General features: G+C 50.2%; 1 protein-coding gene across 2 annotated transcripts; it reads left to right on the plus strand.

The window, feature by feature from the left end:
• The first annotated feature begins 8,152 nt into the window (after positions 1-8,152).
• On the plus strand, positions 8,153-16,550 carry DDX39A (DExD-box helicase 39A). 2 transcript variants are annotated; one of them, XM_040629185.1, is made up of 11 exons: positions 8,153-8,292; positions 12,294-12,505; positions 12,640-12,767; positions 13,610-13,702; positions 14,081-14,264; positions 14,980-15,098; positions 15,387-15,572; positions 15,670-15,779; positions 15,883-16,027; positions 16,166-16,313; positions 16,401-16,550. In XM_040629185.1, the coding sequence occupies exons 1-11, from the start codon at positions 8,171-8,173 to the stop codon at positions 16,415-16,417; spliced, it is 1,464 nt and encodes a 487-aa protein (XP_040485119.1). In that variant the 5' UTR covers positions 8,153-8,170; the 3' UTR covers positions 16,418-16,550. The 2 variants fall into 2 exon arrangements, with proteins under 2 accessions (XP_040485119.1, XP_008709919.1); XM_008711697.2 differs by having other exon boundaries at positions 8,154-8,292; positions 15,441-15,572.
• Positions 16,551-16,638: the final 88 nt, after the last annotated feature.

Genomic DNA, 16,638 nt, shown 5'->3' on the forward strand with positions numbered 1-16,638 from the left:
CATTTGGCCTATGCTCAGTCAGTTTTTGTGGAATGAGTGAATAGACGCAGGGTGAGGTGTCAGGAGAATCCCCAGTTATGGAGCTGAGGTGTTTATAGCCCTTGCCCTGTCTTCTAATTCTTCAGCCCATCTATTTCACAGGTGGAGAGGATGTGGCAAAGCTAGGCTCCAAGCTGCTGGCCCAGGGACTGGGCCACTGTGTTCAGGGATGGGCTTTCTGCTGCCTGCCAGATCCCAGGCTTCCTCCTCCCTGGATGGAGCTGAGGAACCCTGCCAAATTCTCACTCCAACCTTCCAACATCCGTTTATTCAGTGGGTATTTATCGATGCCCGCTGGGGACTTTGGTGGCACTGGAAACAGAGTCGCACTCGGGCTCGAAACAGGGAGACCAAGGACTTACTGTGCAACCTCAACCAAATATGATAACTGCACTGGCACCTCCCTGCAGCTGCTCTGGTCCCTCTCCAATGCGCTCTGGGGCCTCAGAAACCCTAACCTGTCCCTGGTTCTCTGGAGGTCTTAGGAAAAACACCCACCCCTCACCTGGTCTACAGGGTAGTCAGGCCTCTGCTCACCTGTCCAGCCACAACCTCCTCTACTCCCCCATCCCCATCCAGCAAAACTGGCCTTCCTTCTGTTCCTCAGATATTCTCACTTTACTTCCAACCACAGGACCTTTGCACTGGCTGTTCTCTGGTCTGGAATGCCCTTCCATCACATCTCCCTGAGGCTAGACTTTTCTGATCATTTTAGGTCTCTGTTTAAATGTCATCTCCTCTGAGAGACCTTTATATACCCTGCATATTTATTATAAATATGTCCCTGTTTTATTTATTTTAATTGTCACTCCTCTCTGAAATTGCTCAACATTTGGCCTACACTTAGTCAATCTTTGCAGAATGTGTGAGGGAACACAGTGTGAGGTATCAGGAGAAAGGTATCCCAAGACGGCCCATGCCTTAAGGAGGCAGCTGCCTCACTGTGGAAAAGACAAAAGGGCTGGCACTAAGGACAAAGTAGGAAACTGCAAAGTAGATAAAGAGGAATAGGGTGTCTGGTTGAAGGAACAGCAGGGGCAAAGCCCTAGAAGTGGGTGAGGGAGAACCTGACATGTCCTGATTCTTCCGCTCCCCTCCATCCCGCTCACTCTGGCCAGACACCCTCCTCACTGCTCCTCAAAAACGCCCATTCCTACCTCGGGGCCTTTGTACTTGCTGTTACCCTCAGCCTGCAATGTTTTTCCTTCTCCTCTTGGCATTCTTTCTTCTTCACTTCATTTCCATCCTTGCTCAAATGCCTTCTTAGAGAAGTACTCCCTGACTCCCTGATCTCCACCTAAAACAGGCCCCACCCATCTCTACCAAACTCATCCCTCACATAGCTCAGTTTTTCTTCTTTGCAAATTGTAATAGATTTTACTCTATTTTCATACTTGTCTGTCTCAATCAGGATGTCAGCTCTCCAAGAAGAAATCATCATCTGTCTTGTTCACTGCTGGGTCTGCAGCTCCTAGAACAGTGTCTAGCCCATGGAAGGTGCTCAAATAAAAAGCTGATGAATGAACAGGTGGTTGAGCAAACAGGGCATCATGGGGTATGGCTGGCGTGTTTAGTATTGATGCACCTGGAGTAGGGACGGTCTCCAGATGCCACAGATGGTGGGGATGGAGGGGATCCAGCACCTCCCTGGAGTTCAAACTTGACCCTGATGATCGTGGGAGCCACTGATGGATTCTTAGCAGGGGAGGACCTGAATGAGGATTCTTTCTCAAAAGGCTCTTTGCAAACCAAGCCTCCCACCAGCCAGCTGGGGGCCAGAAAAAGAAAGGGGAGTAGGTTCATCTGATACCAGAAAGACTAAATGTATCAACAAAGCTAAACTAAAAAACTTTGGGTTGGGGGGGGATAACAAAAAAGTAAGTAGAAAGAAATGATACAGTTTGACACTGCTTATATCAATTACTGAAAAACAGAAAGTGAAACTATGTATCAAGTTTATTTAAAAAAAATGCAGGGAGTATTGTGTTCCTGGTGTGCCTGGCGCCCTGGTTGAGGTGAGTGAGGTCATCTCCGTTCAAATCCTGGCACCACTACACACTCACAGTAAGATGCTGGGCAAGTTACTTCTCCGCTGTGTGCCTCAGTTTCTTCATCTGTAAGAGGGGATGATAGACAGGCACCGACCCTCCAAGGGTTGCTGGGAAGCGTACATGAATTAATTATTGTAAATCACAGAGCAAGGGGTCGGTTCAGTATCATTCTTTTTATTTCGGTTGCTGTTTCTGTAGTGCGGGGTAGAGGGGAAGTGGGAAGGTGAACACATAACTTCCATTTTAACTGTAAGGTGTCTTTTAAGTTTTGATCGTTAATTGCTTTGATTGAGGCACAACTTACATCTGATGAAGTGCACAGATCCTTTGGTGCGTAGCTCTGCGATTTTTTTAAAAGATTTTATTTATTTATTTATTTATTTATTTATTTATTTATTTGAGAGCGACAGAGATGGGGGGAGAGAGAGCAGAGAGAGAGGGACGGGCAGACTCCGCGCTAAGCGATGCAGGGTTTGATCCCACAACCCTGAGGTCATGACCTGAGCTGAAACCAGTAGGTGTTTAACCCACGAAGCCACCCAGGTCCCCCACTCCGCGAATTTTTATATCTGTATACATTCCTGTGGCTGCCACCTAGTCTACGCCCCTGCTGCATGAGTTTTACTTGTGTCCTTTGCCTGGCAACCTTAGGGAAATTCTATCACCATAGATTAATTTTGTTGATACTTGAACTTCATACTACATGGGATCATTTTATGATTTTTAAAAATCTCTGTGTTTTTTATGCCTGGATTCTTTCAGTCAACATGTTCTTTTTTTTCTATTGAAATGAAATTCACGTACCATAAAATTTACCTTTCTTAAGTGTATGATCCCACTGATTTTCAATATAGTCACAAAAAAACCATGATTTTTAAAATGTTTTATTTATTTATTTATTTATTTATTTATTTTTAGTGATCTCTACACCCAACTTGGGGTTCAAACTCATGACCCTGAGATCAAGAGTCATATGCTCTTCAGACTGAGCCAGCCAGGCGCCCCAAGAACATGTTTTTGAGATTCATCCATAACATTGTATATATCCATAGTTTATTCCTTTTTATTTTTACTGGTATTCCAGGATATGGCTGGACCACAGTTGATTATATATGTATGTATGTGTGTGTGTATGTATTTAATTGAATATAGCTGGCATACAATATTATATGTAATATTAATTTCAGATGTACCACATAGTGACTTGACAATTATGTACATTATGATGTGTAGTTGCCATCTGTCACCATGCAATATTATTGACTATATTCCCTATGCTGTACTTTTCATCCTGTGACTTATTTATTTTAAAACTGGAAGTTTGTGTTTCTTAATCTCCTTCACCTATTTTGCCCATCCCTCCAGCCCCTGCCTCTCTGGGAATCATCAGGTTGTTTTCTGTATTAGTGTGTGTTTCTGATTTTTTGTTTGGTTGGTTGGTTTGTTTTTTTAGATTCCACATATAAGTGAAATCATAGGCATTTGTCTTTGTATGACTTATTTCATTTAGGACAATACCCTCTAGGACCATACATGTTGTCCCAAATGTCACTCGTTTTTTTTTTTTAATAGATGAGTAATATTCCCCATTGTATATGTACACCACATCTTCTTTATACGTTCATCTATTGATAGACATTTAGGTTGCTTCCATATCTTGGCTATTATAAATAGTACTGCAGGAGACATAGGGATGAGTATATCTTTTCAAATTAGTTTACATTTTCTCTGGGTAAATACCTAGTAGTGGAATCCCTGGGTCAGACCACAGTTTCTTTATTCACTTGTTTTTGGTTTTGTTTTAGATTTATTTGAGAGACAACATGAGAGAGAGAGAGAGAGAGAGCATGAACAGGGGGGAGGGGCAGAGGAAGAGGGAGAAGCAAACTCCCCACTGAGTAGGGAGCCCAATGCAGGGCTCCATCCCAGGACCTTTGGATCATGACTTGAGCTGAAGGCAGATGCTTCACCAACTGAGCCCCCCAGGCGCCCCTATCCATTCACTTGTTGACGGACATTTGGGTTATTTCCAGTTTGGGGTTATTATGGAAAGAACTTCCATTGTTCATATCTTTTTGTGGGCAAAAGGTGTTTCATTAACTGTTAGATCTATACCTAGGAGGATTGCTTAGTCATGATGTCATGATATTTAACCCAAAAGATCTCATCTGGAGTGATTTTGCCCCTTTCACCAGGGGGGACATTAGCAATGTCTGGAGACATTTTTAGTTGTCACCACTCTGGCATCTACTGGGTGGAGACCAGGGATGCTGCTCAACACCCTACAAGGCACACAGGATGGCCCCACCACAAAGAATGTTCCAGGCCAAGTGTCAGTAGTGCCAAGGTTGAGAAACCCTGGCTATTACAAACTGCCAAATCGTTTTCCAAAGTATTTTCCCTATTTTACATGCCTGCGAGCAGTGGATGAGAATTCTTGGTCACTCCAGACTTTCTCCAGCCTTTGGTTGTGTCAGTTTTTTTTTTTTTTCTTTTTAGCCATTTGAGTGGGTGTTTTTCCTTTTTTCTTTTTTTGAGTGGGTGTGCTTTAAAATAGTTTATATCTTAAAATAATTTTGAAGTGAATCAAGCCAGTACGACAAAGGTTAATGTTTGTTTATCTTGAGTGCTGGATGTAATTTAGGAGGCTCTGATCTTCCCTGGGTTTAAAATTGGTGTTTTATTTCTGAAGAGTAGAAGCTCCCCCTGGCTACATGGATGGTGGTGGGCTGTGGTGTTTTCCTGTTTCCCCAGAATTCTGTTAACCTTAAAAATAAAACCATCAGTTATTTTATCAGCAAAATCGGTTTATTTGGCAACAGCAGAGAATTGTAACTTGTGACAATAAGCTATGGCAGAACCACAGGCAAGTCTGGAGAATAAGGTGGAAGAATGCGCTTTCATAGCGGAGAGAGGAAGTTGGGAGGGGCTGTTACAAACAAAATTCCGTTGGAATAAATTGGGAGTTCAAAGTGTAGGGGCTTTTTTTTTTTTTTTTTTTTTTTTTTGATGGGGAAGGGGCAGAGAGAATCTTAAGCAGGCTCCATGCCCAGTGCAGAGCCTGACACGGGGCTCACGACCTGAGCTGAAATCAAGAGTCGGAGGCTTAACCGACTGAGCCACACAGGCGCCCCTTTCTTTTTTTTTTAACTTTATTTATTTATTTATTTATTTATTTATTTATTTATTTATTTACTAATCTCTGTACCCAATATAGGGCTCAAACTCACAATCCCTGAGATGGAGTGTTTCCATGCTCCACCCACTCAGCCAGCCAGGTGCCCCTCAAAGTGTAGTGGCTTTTCACTGGCTGAGCTGTGACTGTCTCTCATTGGCTGGGCTGTTGCTAGTTTAGGAGAAAATCTTCCTTCCTCTGGCTAGGGCAGTAAAAGTACAGGCTTCTTTCAGTTGAGAATGTGAAGTGCTGACAAGGAGTGGTATTGTGTGAGAGCTCCCCCTTCTGGCCTCCCGACTCTATTTTAGTGAGATTTCCCTTTCTTAATTTTCACACTCCTCAACAGGACTCAACCGGCTTTGGCTCTCTCCTCTGTAACTCACCTCAGATGATTTAATTATTTCAAGCTTGCCTCTCTTCTGCTTTCCTGGGGCACCTCTTCTCTTCTTTCCACAGGGACAGGTTTTCTCTGGGCTTCCAAGTTACCCGACTTTGACCTCTATCTCCACCTTTGTAGGATGTGGCCAAGTCTACTGGAGGGAGACGGCTTGGGCTTGGATCCCTGCCATCTGTATGACCTTAGGGCTGGAACTAACCCTCTCTGGACCTCAGGTCACCCACCTGGCGATGGATATGCTAATATAGGCACTAATCTGCTCCAGGTGGGGGATTCAGTCAGTTGATAGTTTAGATTTCTCAGAACAAGAGTGAGCACCAGAGTGGGAACTAGGGTGAGGAGTGTGAGGCATTCACTTTGGGTACAACACTTAAGGGGGTGCTAAAACAGGACACACAGTGCTTTAATGCAATAATTTTTGAAATCAAAATCAATGCAAAACTCCAGATAAGGGGTGCCTGGGTGGCGCAGTCATTAAGCGTCTGCCTTCGGCTCAGGGCGTGATCCGGGAATCCCGGGATCGAGCCCCACGTCAGGCTCCTCTCCTGGGAGCCTGCTTCTTCCTCTCCCACTCCCCCTGCTTGTGTTCCCTCTCTCGCTGGCTGTCTCTCTCTGTCAAATTTAAAAAAAAAAATCTTAAAAAAAAAAAAAAAGTCCAGATAAAGACAGGATCAGTAATCCTGATCTTTCCCTTTTGTCTTGGGCACTAATACGGTTTTGCTCCATGCAGCACTGTTACTGATCCTGTTTTTACTTGACATTTTGGTATTTTGTTCATCATAGATTTTAGAAGTTAATTCTGATTTTAAAATAGTGCATTAAAATCATTTTTTGGATGACAGTTTTGGGTGCCCCCTTAAATTCTGCATGCCTCACGCTCATCCTGGCCCTGCTGGGCACACAGGAGGTGCTCTGTAAGGGTTATGGTATAATTATTACCTACAGTATCTACCTTATATTACGTAAAGGCTCCCTCTCAATTGACTGCTTTCTCTTCCTTGGGCTTTTTGACTGAAGTTGTATCTCTGGTGATCATCAGCTCTGAATTTGTTGTCTAGATCATGGACCCCGAGATAGCCTACACTAAATGAAATTGAAAGGCTAGAATCTCCCTGGAAAACTGTGGAGGAAGGTTTAACTGTGTCAGGGGCTTAGGGAGACTGGAATGCTGTGGCAGGATTATCAAATTTGACCAGCTTATCTCCCCTCCCTTTCCCCTCCTCACCATCCCAAATCCCCAAATCAAAACACAGCTGAGAAAGACTGATGAGACCAGGTGTAAGCAAAGATTGGGAGTAACTGGGACTTTCACAGGGTACCTAGTGGGAGTGTAAAGCAGAACTGAGGAAAACTGTCACGATCTACTAAATTTGAACACATACATGACCTACAGCCTACCATTCCATTCCTTGGCATTTGCCCTGGAGAAGTGAACTTGCATTCATGAAAATACTTCTACAAGCTTCATTAATAACGGCCAAACACTAGGAACAACCAAATGTCCATTAATGGGTGAATGGAGAAACTACATTGGCTATATTGTGACATAGGCACACTGTGGACTACTACTCAGCAAGGAAAAAGAACTACTGATACACGCAACACTTGGACAAATCTCAAAAACAGTTGAGCAAAAGAAGCCAGATACAAAAGACAATCTATTGCATGAGTCTGTTTTTATGAAATTCAAGATCAGAACTAATCCATAATTACAGAAATCCACAGAGAGTTTTGCCTGGTTAGGGGTGAGGGGGAAGGGGTGCAGTTCACCTGAGAGGGGCACAACAGAACTTTCTGGGGTGATGGAAATGTTCTGTATCTTCACTGGGCAACTGTCACCTGGCTGTCAATCATCAAAACTCGGTGGGCCTTTCCTTTTTACTATAAACTTTACCTCAGTGAAGTACCGGTGGGGGGAGGGGGCGGGTAAGGTTGGGAAAAGGTAATACGAGGAAAAAGTAAAATTAAAAAAAAAGTTAATGACTAATGTATCCTGGTTTGGGTTTTGTGGGCTGAACCTGCATGACCACCAGCACATGTCTGACCCAGAATAAAATTCTCAGCAAATGGGAACTGTCACGGCGGGTGAAAACTGTCCTCTCCGCGCTGGAGTCATTCCGACATCCCAATCCTTGTCAGGACTCTTTCAGAGCCTCCACCCTGGAGAACCAAGCGGCCGCGGGTTGACGCCCACTTCAAAAGCCCTGAATTCCGAGCCTGGCGTAGAAGCTACGTAACATAAAGGCGAGACACACGCCAAAAGCAAATCATCCCCTGCTTCGGTTGCCAGTACTAAACATGGCGACGCCCACCGAAGTCAAACCGCCAGTCACGTGACAGCGCACGGGCTCACGTCGGCCTTAGCCCAGGGCGCCTACTTTTAGATTGACCAATGAACCCGAAGCATAAGGCACGCCCTGTTTCCTCTCTTCACCAATAGCCTCCAGACGCCTCCTGCAGGATCCAATCATCGCTTCCGCCTCTCTTGAATGAAAAGCCTGCAGTCCAATGAGCAGAGCCGCAGTCCCTCGTAGGAGGCAGGAAGCGCTACCGCTCTTGCTGGGGCGCGCGACCGGTAACCAGAGTCGGACGGCTGTCCTCGCAGCACGCGGAGGTGAACGGCTAACCAGGTGAGCGATGGGCCCGGGGCGCGGGGCCGGGGTGAGGAGACTTCGGACCTGCGGGCGAGCGGGCTAGGGGAGACGCCGGGGGTTAAGGGGAGGAGGAAGAGGAGGGGGCGCGAGACAAGGGGGGGCGGGGCGCTTGGGGCATCCGCCGCGCGCGGCAGCGGCCGTTGAACGCCACAGCGCATGCGCAAGGAGGGCCGGTGGTGACTGTTGGCGCGCGGGGAGCGTCCCCGCTTCCGGGAGTAGGCTGTCATGGCGGCCCGCGGGTTGAGCCCGACCTGGGAGAAAGCCTGTCTGTCCTAGGAGACCGCCTAGGCCGTTTGGAGAAGGACTCGGGCGGGGCGACGCCAGGGTTTGGGGTTGCGATGGGAGAAACCCGACAGGCTTCTGCAAGTCCGAGGGACCTGCCTTCCCCCGCTCTGCTATGTTCTTGCTTTGTGTTTAGGGGATTCGGGGTTCCAGAGATATAGAGCAAAAAGTATGTCTCAGAGGCAGACTCCGATGTGGAAGTCTTCCCTGGGGGCACTTTGAGAGTGAAAGGGTACCCGTGGGCGCATCTGAATTGTCACTTTTCCGGTGTCAGCTTTCAAGTTCATCTGCTTCTGGGGCCTCAGCCGGCGCAGCCACTCCCGCTGGGTGGGACAAACCCCAAAAGTCCTTGCTCCCTCTAATTTGTTTTGAGCTTTAGATTTTGTCTAGCCACTTCTAGAAAATTTTGTGCCTCAAACTCAGGCAGTCCCTGAATCTGTCTCCCCATAAGAACAAAACAATTTCTTTTGACCTGTACCTTTTAAATGCACCGTCTCCTCTTGGTTACCCAGGTTTGAAAGTCAGAGTAGGTGATTCTAGCTCTTCTCTGCCCAGGGATTACCCAGGAGATGGCCCTGCCCTGTTGAGTGTTCCACCTTATTCTTCCCTCATAATGCCCCCACACTGGTTAATCCTCTCTTGGTGACTGGTTTTCCCTGTTGCTGGTCTCATTTCCCTACTCATCTTCTACTCTCGAGTAAATTGCTCTGGGACAGTTGAGTCACTCAACTCAAAAAATTAATCAGAGATTCCGTATTGCTTAGCAAATAAAGTAGGAATGCCCTCAACTTGAACAGCTTTCCCAGCTTTGTCCTCTGCCTCTACTTTACCAGCCAATCTTGCTCTCCATTCCTCACAAGGGCCTGGTGCTTTGGGACTGATTTCCTAGCTCCTGTTATTGTCTCTCGGCTACCTGGGAAGTAACCCCTTCCTGTTTACATTACTTTTTTTTTTTTTTTTCCCCAAGAATCAGATAAGGGTATATGCTTGCTTTAGCCCCTAAACTCTGCCTTGAGGCCTCAATTCTAATTGAATTCATTCATCCATTGTTGTTGAGTGCTTATCTGTTTTAGGCTCAGGGCTGGCAGCCAAGACCTAAAAAGGGTGCTTTTTTTAGGGGCGCCTGGGTGGCTCAGTCGTTAAGCATCTGCCTTCAGCCCAGGGCGTGATCCTGGGTCCCTGGGATCTAGCCCGGCATCAGGCTTCTCCTCTGGGAGCCTGCTTCTTCCTCTACCACTCCCTCTGCTTGTGTTCCCTCTCTCACTGGCTTTCTTTCTCTCTGTCAAATAAATAAATAAATAAATAAATAAATAAATTCTTTAAAAAAAAGGGGGGTTGCTTTTTTAGTTGTGGCCTGCAAGAAATGCCCTTCTGGAGCAGGAGGCCTGAAGGAAGTAGGGTGATTCATGACCATTGTGGGCAGAGGGAACAGCAAGTGCAAAGGTGCTGAGGCAGGTTTGAGGCACAGCAGCAAGGCCAGTGAGTAAGGGTGATGCAGGAGATGAGGTTTGAGCATAGAGCGGGGTTGGTTCATGTAGGGTCTCATAGGTCATGGTGAGGACTCTTGAGTTTTATTCTGAGCGCAGTGGGAACCTGTGGAGGGTTTTGAGCAGAGGGGTGACATTCTCTGATGTAGCTTTAATGGGCTCTCTTTGGCTGTTGTGGAGAGAGAAGATGGAAGAGGATGGAAAGCAGGGAGACCAGTGAGGAGACTATTATCATAATCCAGGCAGGAGATGATGGTGCCCAAATACCCATCAACTGACAGTGCATGAACTGGTATATCCATACAGGGGAGTGTTCAGCCAACACAGGGAATGAGGTATCTATGCGTACCACAAAGGGGATCAGTTTCAAAACATGCCGAGTGCAAGAAGCTGGATGATTGGTGACATACTGTATGATTCTGTTAATGAGATATCTGAAACAACAAATTCATAAAGAAGAAAGTGGGTTAGCGGTAGCCAAGCGGGTTGGCAGGGGGGATGATAGGTAAAGGGTATGGTCTTTTTGAAGACCGACTGGAATGTGTGGTGCATTCCAGCTGTGGTGATTGTTGCACATATTTCTGACTGTACTAAAAATACTAAAAGTGAATTGTACATCTTAAGTGGTGAATGGTATAGCATGTGAATATCTCAGTAAAGCTGTTCTAATTTTTAAAAAGAAAGGTGAAGGGGCGCCTGGCTGGCTCAGTCAGAAGAGCATGCAACTCTTGATCTTGGGGTCCTGAATTTGAGCCCCACGTTGGGTGTAGAGATTATTTAAATAAATATATGAAAAGAAAGAAAGGTGGAGGTAGCTTGGGACCAGTGAGGTAACAGGGGCAAGAAGTGGCCTAATTGTCCTAGTGGGACCTGTTGGCTGACTGGACAGGGGGAGAGAAGAGCCAGTGAGAGAATGGGATTGACTTTTTTGAGAAGCAGGTCTGCAGGAAGAAACAGAGGGTTTTGTTCGGTATTTTGAGTTGACGTTCCAAGGGCAGAGGTGGACGAGCAGCTGGGTGACAGGCTGTTGTCGAGGGGAGCTGTCACTGCACAGGGACAGAAGTTTAGGAGGTCTTCCGCACAGAGGTGGTTAAAGCACTGGGGCTGGATGAAGTCATGGAGAGAGAGAGAGGGAGGGCCAGAAAGTGGGCCCAGGACCCTCCAGATCCAGCTCAGGAAGAAGAGTGACTGCTTCAGCACTTCTTCCCTCTAGACTTGGAGGCTGGGGTGGGGTTGGGAGGACAAAAGATCTTATTCTCACTTGTAGCTCGGGTCCCTTGTAGTTTGCACCCCGTAGGTGTGTTCATGTATTGGATTAAATAAAGCAAGGAGGTGAGCAAACTTTGTATTAATTCTGTTTTCCATCTCAGCTCTATTTTTATTGGCCTGGGCCCAATGGGAGGCCTGTTCATGAGAGTACTTAATTATTCCCCTGTGCAGACCACAAATAGCGGGAGGAGCTGGGGTAGGGCGGACTCTGCTCTCTCACAGACTCAGGTCTCTCCAGCATTCTGGCAGCCACATCTCCTGGTCTCAGGGGTCCTACCCTGTGCAGGCCCAGTGGACGCGTTAGGCAGTGGGCGGGGGGGGGAGTGCCATTAGGTGAGGTGGGCTGAGGTGGTTCGTTAGTTTTCTTGGTGGTGGCAGTGTGCTGCAAAAGCTTGGGGATAGGGGCTTGGTGAGTCTGAGTAGCCAGGCAAGGCTGGGGGTGGTTTGAAAGGGGTAGTGTGGAATGAGGTGCGCAAGGACCAACGAGGAGGGATGTGAGAATCATGGGGAAGTGTGGGCATTTCACTCTGAGAGCGGAGGGAGGCCCTGGAGGTGGAGGGGTGTGTGCGTGTGTGGGCGTGGGGGACGGGGGCCCAGGGAAAGATGGGGTGGCTTACAGGAGGGCAGGGTGTGAGCGACAGGCGGAGGCGTGACGGAGGCGTGGCGGTGCTGCCCAGGTGGAGCTGCTGGGACTTTCTGCTGCAGTTGGCGGCGGCGGGGGAGGGGGGGGTGTATGAGGGAAAGGGGTCAGAGAATGATGGCCATCAGCTTCATCATCTGCGTCCTTTCTGTGCCGGCTTGTAAGACAGCCGCAGTGCCTTGCCCCTCTTGGACCTGTGTGAAAGGACTGCAGTGGCTGGGCGGCCTTCTCCCTTGATGACCCTCGATGGGTGGGTTTTTTCGTTCGCCTCCTTCAGCTCTTCCTCCCTCTGTTCTCAGCACCATGGCAGAACAAGATGTGGAAAATGAGCTTCTGGATTATGAGGAAGATGAAGAGCCCCAGGCTCCTCCAGAGAGCACTCCTGCTGCCCCCAAGAAAGATGTCAAGGGTTCCTATGTTTCCATCCACAGCTCTGGCTTCCGGGACTTTCTGCTGAAGCCAGAGCTCCTGAGGGCCATAGTGGACTGTGGCTTTGAGCATCCATCTGAGGGTACGCCTCCCTGCTTCTCCCTGCCAAGAGCGTCCTCTGACCACCCTGGCTGTGGCGGCCTCAGCCACCTGGCGAGGAGCCTGCACACAGGGAGCCTCCGGTTTCTGGTCGCTCATGCGCGCTCTCTCCCTCAGTCCAGCACGAGTGTATTCCCCAAGCCATCCTGGGCATGGACGTCCTGTGCCAGGCCAAGTCTGGGATGGGCAAGACGGCGGTCTTCGTGCTGGCCACCCTGCAGCAGATTGAGCCAGTCAACGGACAGGTGCGTGGGTGGCCTCCCAGTCGGGCCTGCGCTGCCTGAGGCGTCAGTAGCTACGGCTCCCCTTGTGAAGTTTCCGTTCCTGTGTGCTCTTTGCGGGCTTTCAGGATTAAGTACTGTACTTAGTTGTGACAAAATCCCCCCAAAAATGATAAGCTGAGAGGGAAAACTGAAAAAGTGCCCATGATTTTACTAGCCAGAGATCTAGCTGTTAATTTGTCCTGTGCTTTTCTAGATTGTACAAGTTTATTCAGGTGAGATTATACTGAATAAGGATTTGTTAACTATCGTTGCTGCTGACGGTTATTTCCTCACACGTGAATGTTGTTGGAGGAGAAGCGAGGTGCATTCCTCGCTTTTGTCACACTGGGGCACACAGCCTTGGGCTGTGTGTGGGTGCGCGAGCCCTTGTTTCCTAAGGGTTGGCTGAAGGAGAGGGAGATTGAGTGGGAGGCTGTGGTGCGGTCGCAACACTTGGCGTCGTGGGTGTGAAGGCGGGAGTAGCCTTCTTCGGTGGTCCTGGGCCAGCCAGAGAGCAGACTCTCAGGAAGCCGTTAGCATGGGCTGCCTCACCCCTAGGTCTCACTGTGGATGCTGGCAGCGGGAGAGGGCCTCGTTAGCTGCAGGGCCGTAGGGAGTGAATGGCAGGCGAAGGGTGGGGAGAAGGTGGGGCATCTGCGCTGGACCTTCCAGCGGCTGGCGGTGTGGGGAGCAGTCTGGCAGGCACCCTTGAGGGACAGGGGTCCAGTGGGCATGGGCCCCCGTGGGAGAGCACTGGTGTGGGCTCTGGCTGAGGTAGGACTTGGGACACTGCCTTGAGTGTCTCTCTTCCACCTGCCCCGCAGGTGACAGTCCTGGTCATGTGCCATACGCGGGAGCTCGCCTTCCAGATCAGCAAAGAATATGAACGCTTCTCCAAGTACATGCCCAGTGTCAAGGTAAGTCACCTCCGGCTGGGCTGGGTGTGCTGCTTGGTCCTCTGCGGCCTTGCTGGCCCAGCTCTGGCCCATCTCGTGTTTACCAAGCTTGGCTGCAGAGGCTGCCTTTGAGGGTTGTGGTGGTTTATGCTCCTTAAAAGCCTGATGAATTATGCATGGCCCCCAGAGGCCTGTGCTGGTCCCAGCCATGGGGCTGCTTTCCAGCGGAGTCGTGGCCAGGCTCTCAGGCCTTTCTGGTCCTCAGGCTCTAGCTCTGGGGGTAGGGGGCTGTTGGAGTATAAGCTGGGAGGGCTACAGGCTGGGTGGCCATTAGCGTGGAGTGGGTGTGAGCCTTCAGCGCTTTGACAGGCCAAAGCAGCTTTCTCTCCACCCTCATAGGTGTCTGTGTTCTTTGGGGGCCTTTCCATCAAGAAGGATGAAGAAGTATTGAAGAAGAACTGTCCCCATGTCGTAGTGGGGACACCAGGCCGAATCCTGGCACTAGTGCGAAACCGGAGCCTGAACCTGAAGAACGTGAAGCACTTCGTGCTGGACGAGTGTGACAAGATGCTGGAGCAGCTGGGTGAGTGTCCTCCTTGGGTCTGGGAGCTGCCGGAGGAGCTCCCAGCCACACCCTCCCCACCCTCACAGACCCCCAAGCCCCCTAGACTTCACAGCCAGGTGGGCCCTGACAGGACAGGCGAGAGGTTGCCCCAGAGAGGGGTCATGTGGGTAGCTGGCATACAGGTCTTCTATAAATGACTTTAGGGAAAGTTCTAGCATTGACAGAATGACCTGCTGCTTCTGAGCCCAAGCTGACTGGGGCCACAGGGCCCAAACGAGCCGTGTCCGGGCCTGTGTACATATCAGCCCGTGGAATGCGGTGGCCTTGCCGCCTGCTGAGTTAGTTCTAGCCCCCTGCCTGCCCTCAGTGAGCCCCGCCAGGGCCGGTGGGAGATGGGGCTTGTGTCCTGGGAGGCGGCTGCAGCTCTCACCCCAGCGGCTGTCTCTGCCTCAGGCTCCCCTCCCTGAAGCGTGGCTCGAGGCGCGCTGGCACGGCTGCTTCGCTCTGGCAGCGTGTAAGTGGATGGCAGCTCCTCCCGCGCCTGTGCTCACCCCGAGTCCAGCCCCTCAGGCACCTGGGACTCGCCCCTCCCTCCACTCCTCGGCTCACACCGCCCTCGTCATGGCGCTAACGGCTCCCTGGCACAGGTTGGGAGGAGCTGGGGCTGGCCTTGGGTGGGGGTCGTGGTCTGCCAGGCAGTCACGCCCATCTGTTTCTTGCCCTCCCCACCCAGACATGCGGCGGGACGTGCAGGAGATCTTCCGTCTGACGCCCCACGAGAAGCAGTGCATGATGTTCAGCGCCACCCTGAGCAAGGAGATCAGGCCGGTCTGCAGGAAGTTCATGCAAGACGTGAGTAGGGCGGGACCGTCCTGTGGCCTCCGTGCACCGGCTTTGGCCGTGCAGGGTTCTGGGTCCTGAGCTGTTGCTGTTCCAGGACACCCACACTTCCCTCACTGCACAAGAATGCTGGGAGGCCCCGGGCCTGCCTTCCCTCCTGTGTCTTGTCAGCCTGGGAGCTGAGCTTTGTCTATACCTGAGTCAGACCAGAGCTTAGGTCAGCTGTTGGGAGAGAGGCATTTACTGGGGGGCAGCAGGCCCTCCGGGAATCATCGCAGCATGGAGTCCTTCCACTAGAAGGTTCCGGCGGGCCAGATGCCCAGAAGTAAGCCCCACCTGCCCCTTCCTGCACAGCCCATGGAGGTGTTTGTAGATGATGAGACCAAGCTCACGCTGCACGGACTGCAGCAGTACTACGTCAAGCTCAAGGACAGCGAGAAGAACCGCAAGCTCTTCGATCTCCTGGATGTGTTGGAGTTTAACCAGGTGACCCGTTGGCCCTTTCTGGGGTTCTGGGCCTTTGTGAGGCTGGCGCAGGGGGACTCTGACCCTGACCGCCGCTTCCTGCCTCCCTCCCTCACAGGTGGTGATCTTCGTGAAGTCAGTGCAGCGCTGCATGGCCCTGGCCCAGCTCCTCGTGGAGCAGAACTTCCCTGCCATCGCTATCCACAGGGGCATGGCCCAGGAGGAGCGGTGAGTGCATGCCGCCCGCACCGGCCCCAGGCAGGCACCTCGTGGGGAGTGCCACTCAGGAACTCCGTGTCTGATGGCCGCCTCTTGTTCCTCCCGCACCCAGTCTGTCACGCTATCAGCAATTCAAAGACTTCCAGCGGCGGATCCTGGTGGCCACCAATCTGTTTGGCCGAGGGATGGACATTGAGCGAGTCAACATCGTCTTCAACTATGACATGCCTGAGGACTCGGACACCTACCTCCACCGAGTGAGTGGTTCCACAGAGGTGTCACTTCCCTAACGTCCCCCTCCTGGGGTGGGGGTGAGTGGGGACATGGCCCTGCTTGTCCTCAGATCCCCAGCTTGTGTCTCTGTGGCCTGACTTCCTATTCCTTTCACCCTGCAGGTGGCCCGTGCAGGTCGCTTTGGGACCAAAGGCCTGGCTATCACTTTTGTATCTGACGAGAATGATGCCAAAATCCTCAATGACGTTCAGGACAGGTTTGAAGTGAACGTGGCAGAACTTCCTGAAGAAATTGACATCTCCACATATAGTAAGTGTTGGGCTGGGCCAGGGGGCTGGACCCAGACAGGAACCCCCGTTCCCCATCTCACTGACCTCCCCTCTGTGTGTCTTACAGTTGAGCAGAGCCGGTAACCACGCGCTTGATGGCCAGAGCTGCTCTGTTTCCTGAGTGCTGCTTCCAGGCGTCTTTCTAGGCATCAGCGGGCCTTCCTTTTTACTGTTTAAAAGCTGTAGATTTGTGTAAGAGTAAAGTTTTATTACGGAATCCTGGCTCTTGCCCTGTATGTGTGTTAGTTCTCAGCATTTCATGGATGTAGCAGGCCTGGCCAATGAGCTCCAGCCATCCCCCACAG

Source organism: Ursus maritimus, unplaced genomic scaffold (assembly GCF_017311325.1).
Source record: "Ursus maritimus isolate PB19 unplaced genomic scaffold, ASM1731132v1 scaffold_14, whole genome shotgun sequence".
Taxonomy (NCBI): domain Eukaryota; kingdom Metazoa; phylum Chordata; class Mammalia; order Carnivora; family Ursidae; genus Ursus; species Ursus maritimus.

Coding starts and splice junctions, on each gene's coding strand:
- DDX39A (XM_040629185.1), top strand. CDS start 8,171: ATGAGCAGAGCCGCAGTCCCTCGTAGGAGGCAGGAAGCGCTACCGCTC. Junction 8,293..12,293: donor GGAGGTGAACGGCTAACCAG/GTGAGCGATGGG, acceptor CTCTGTTCTCAG/CACCATGGCAGAACAAGATG. Junction 14,265..14,979: donor CAAGATGCTGGAGCAGCTGG/GTGAGTGTCCTC, acceptor CTCCCCACCCAG/ACATGCGGCGGGACGTGCAG.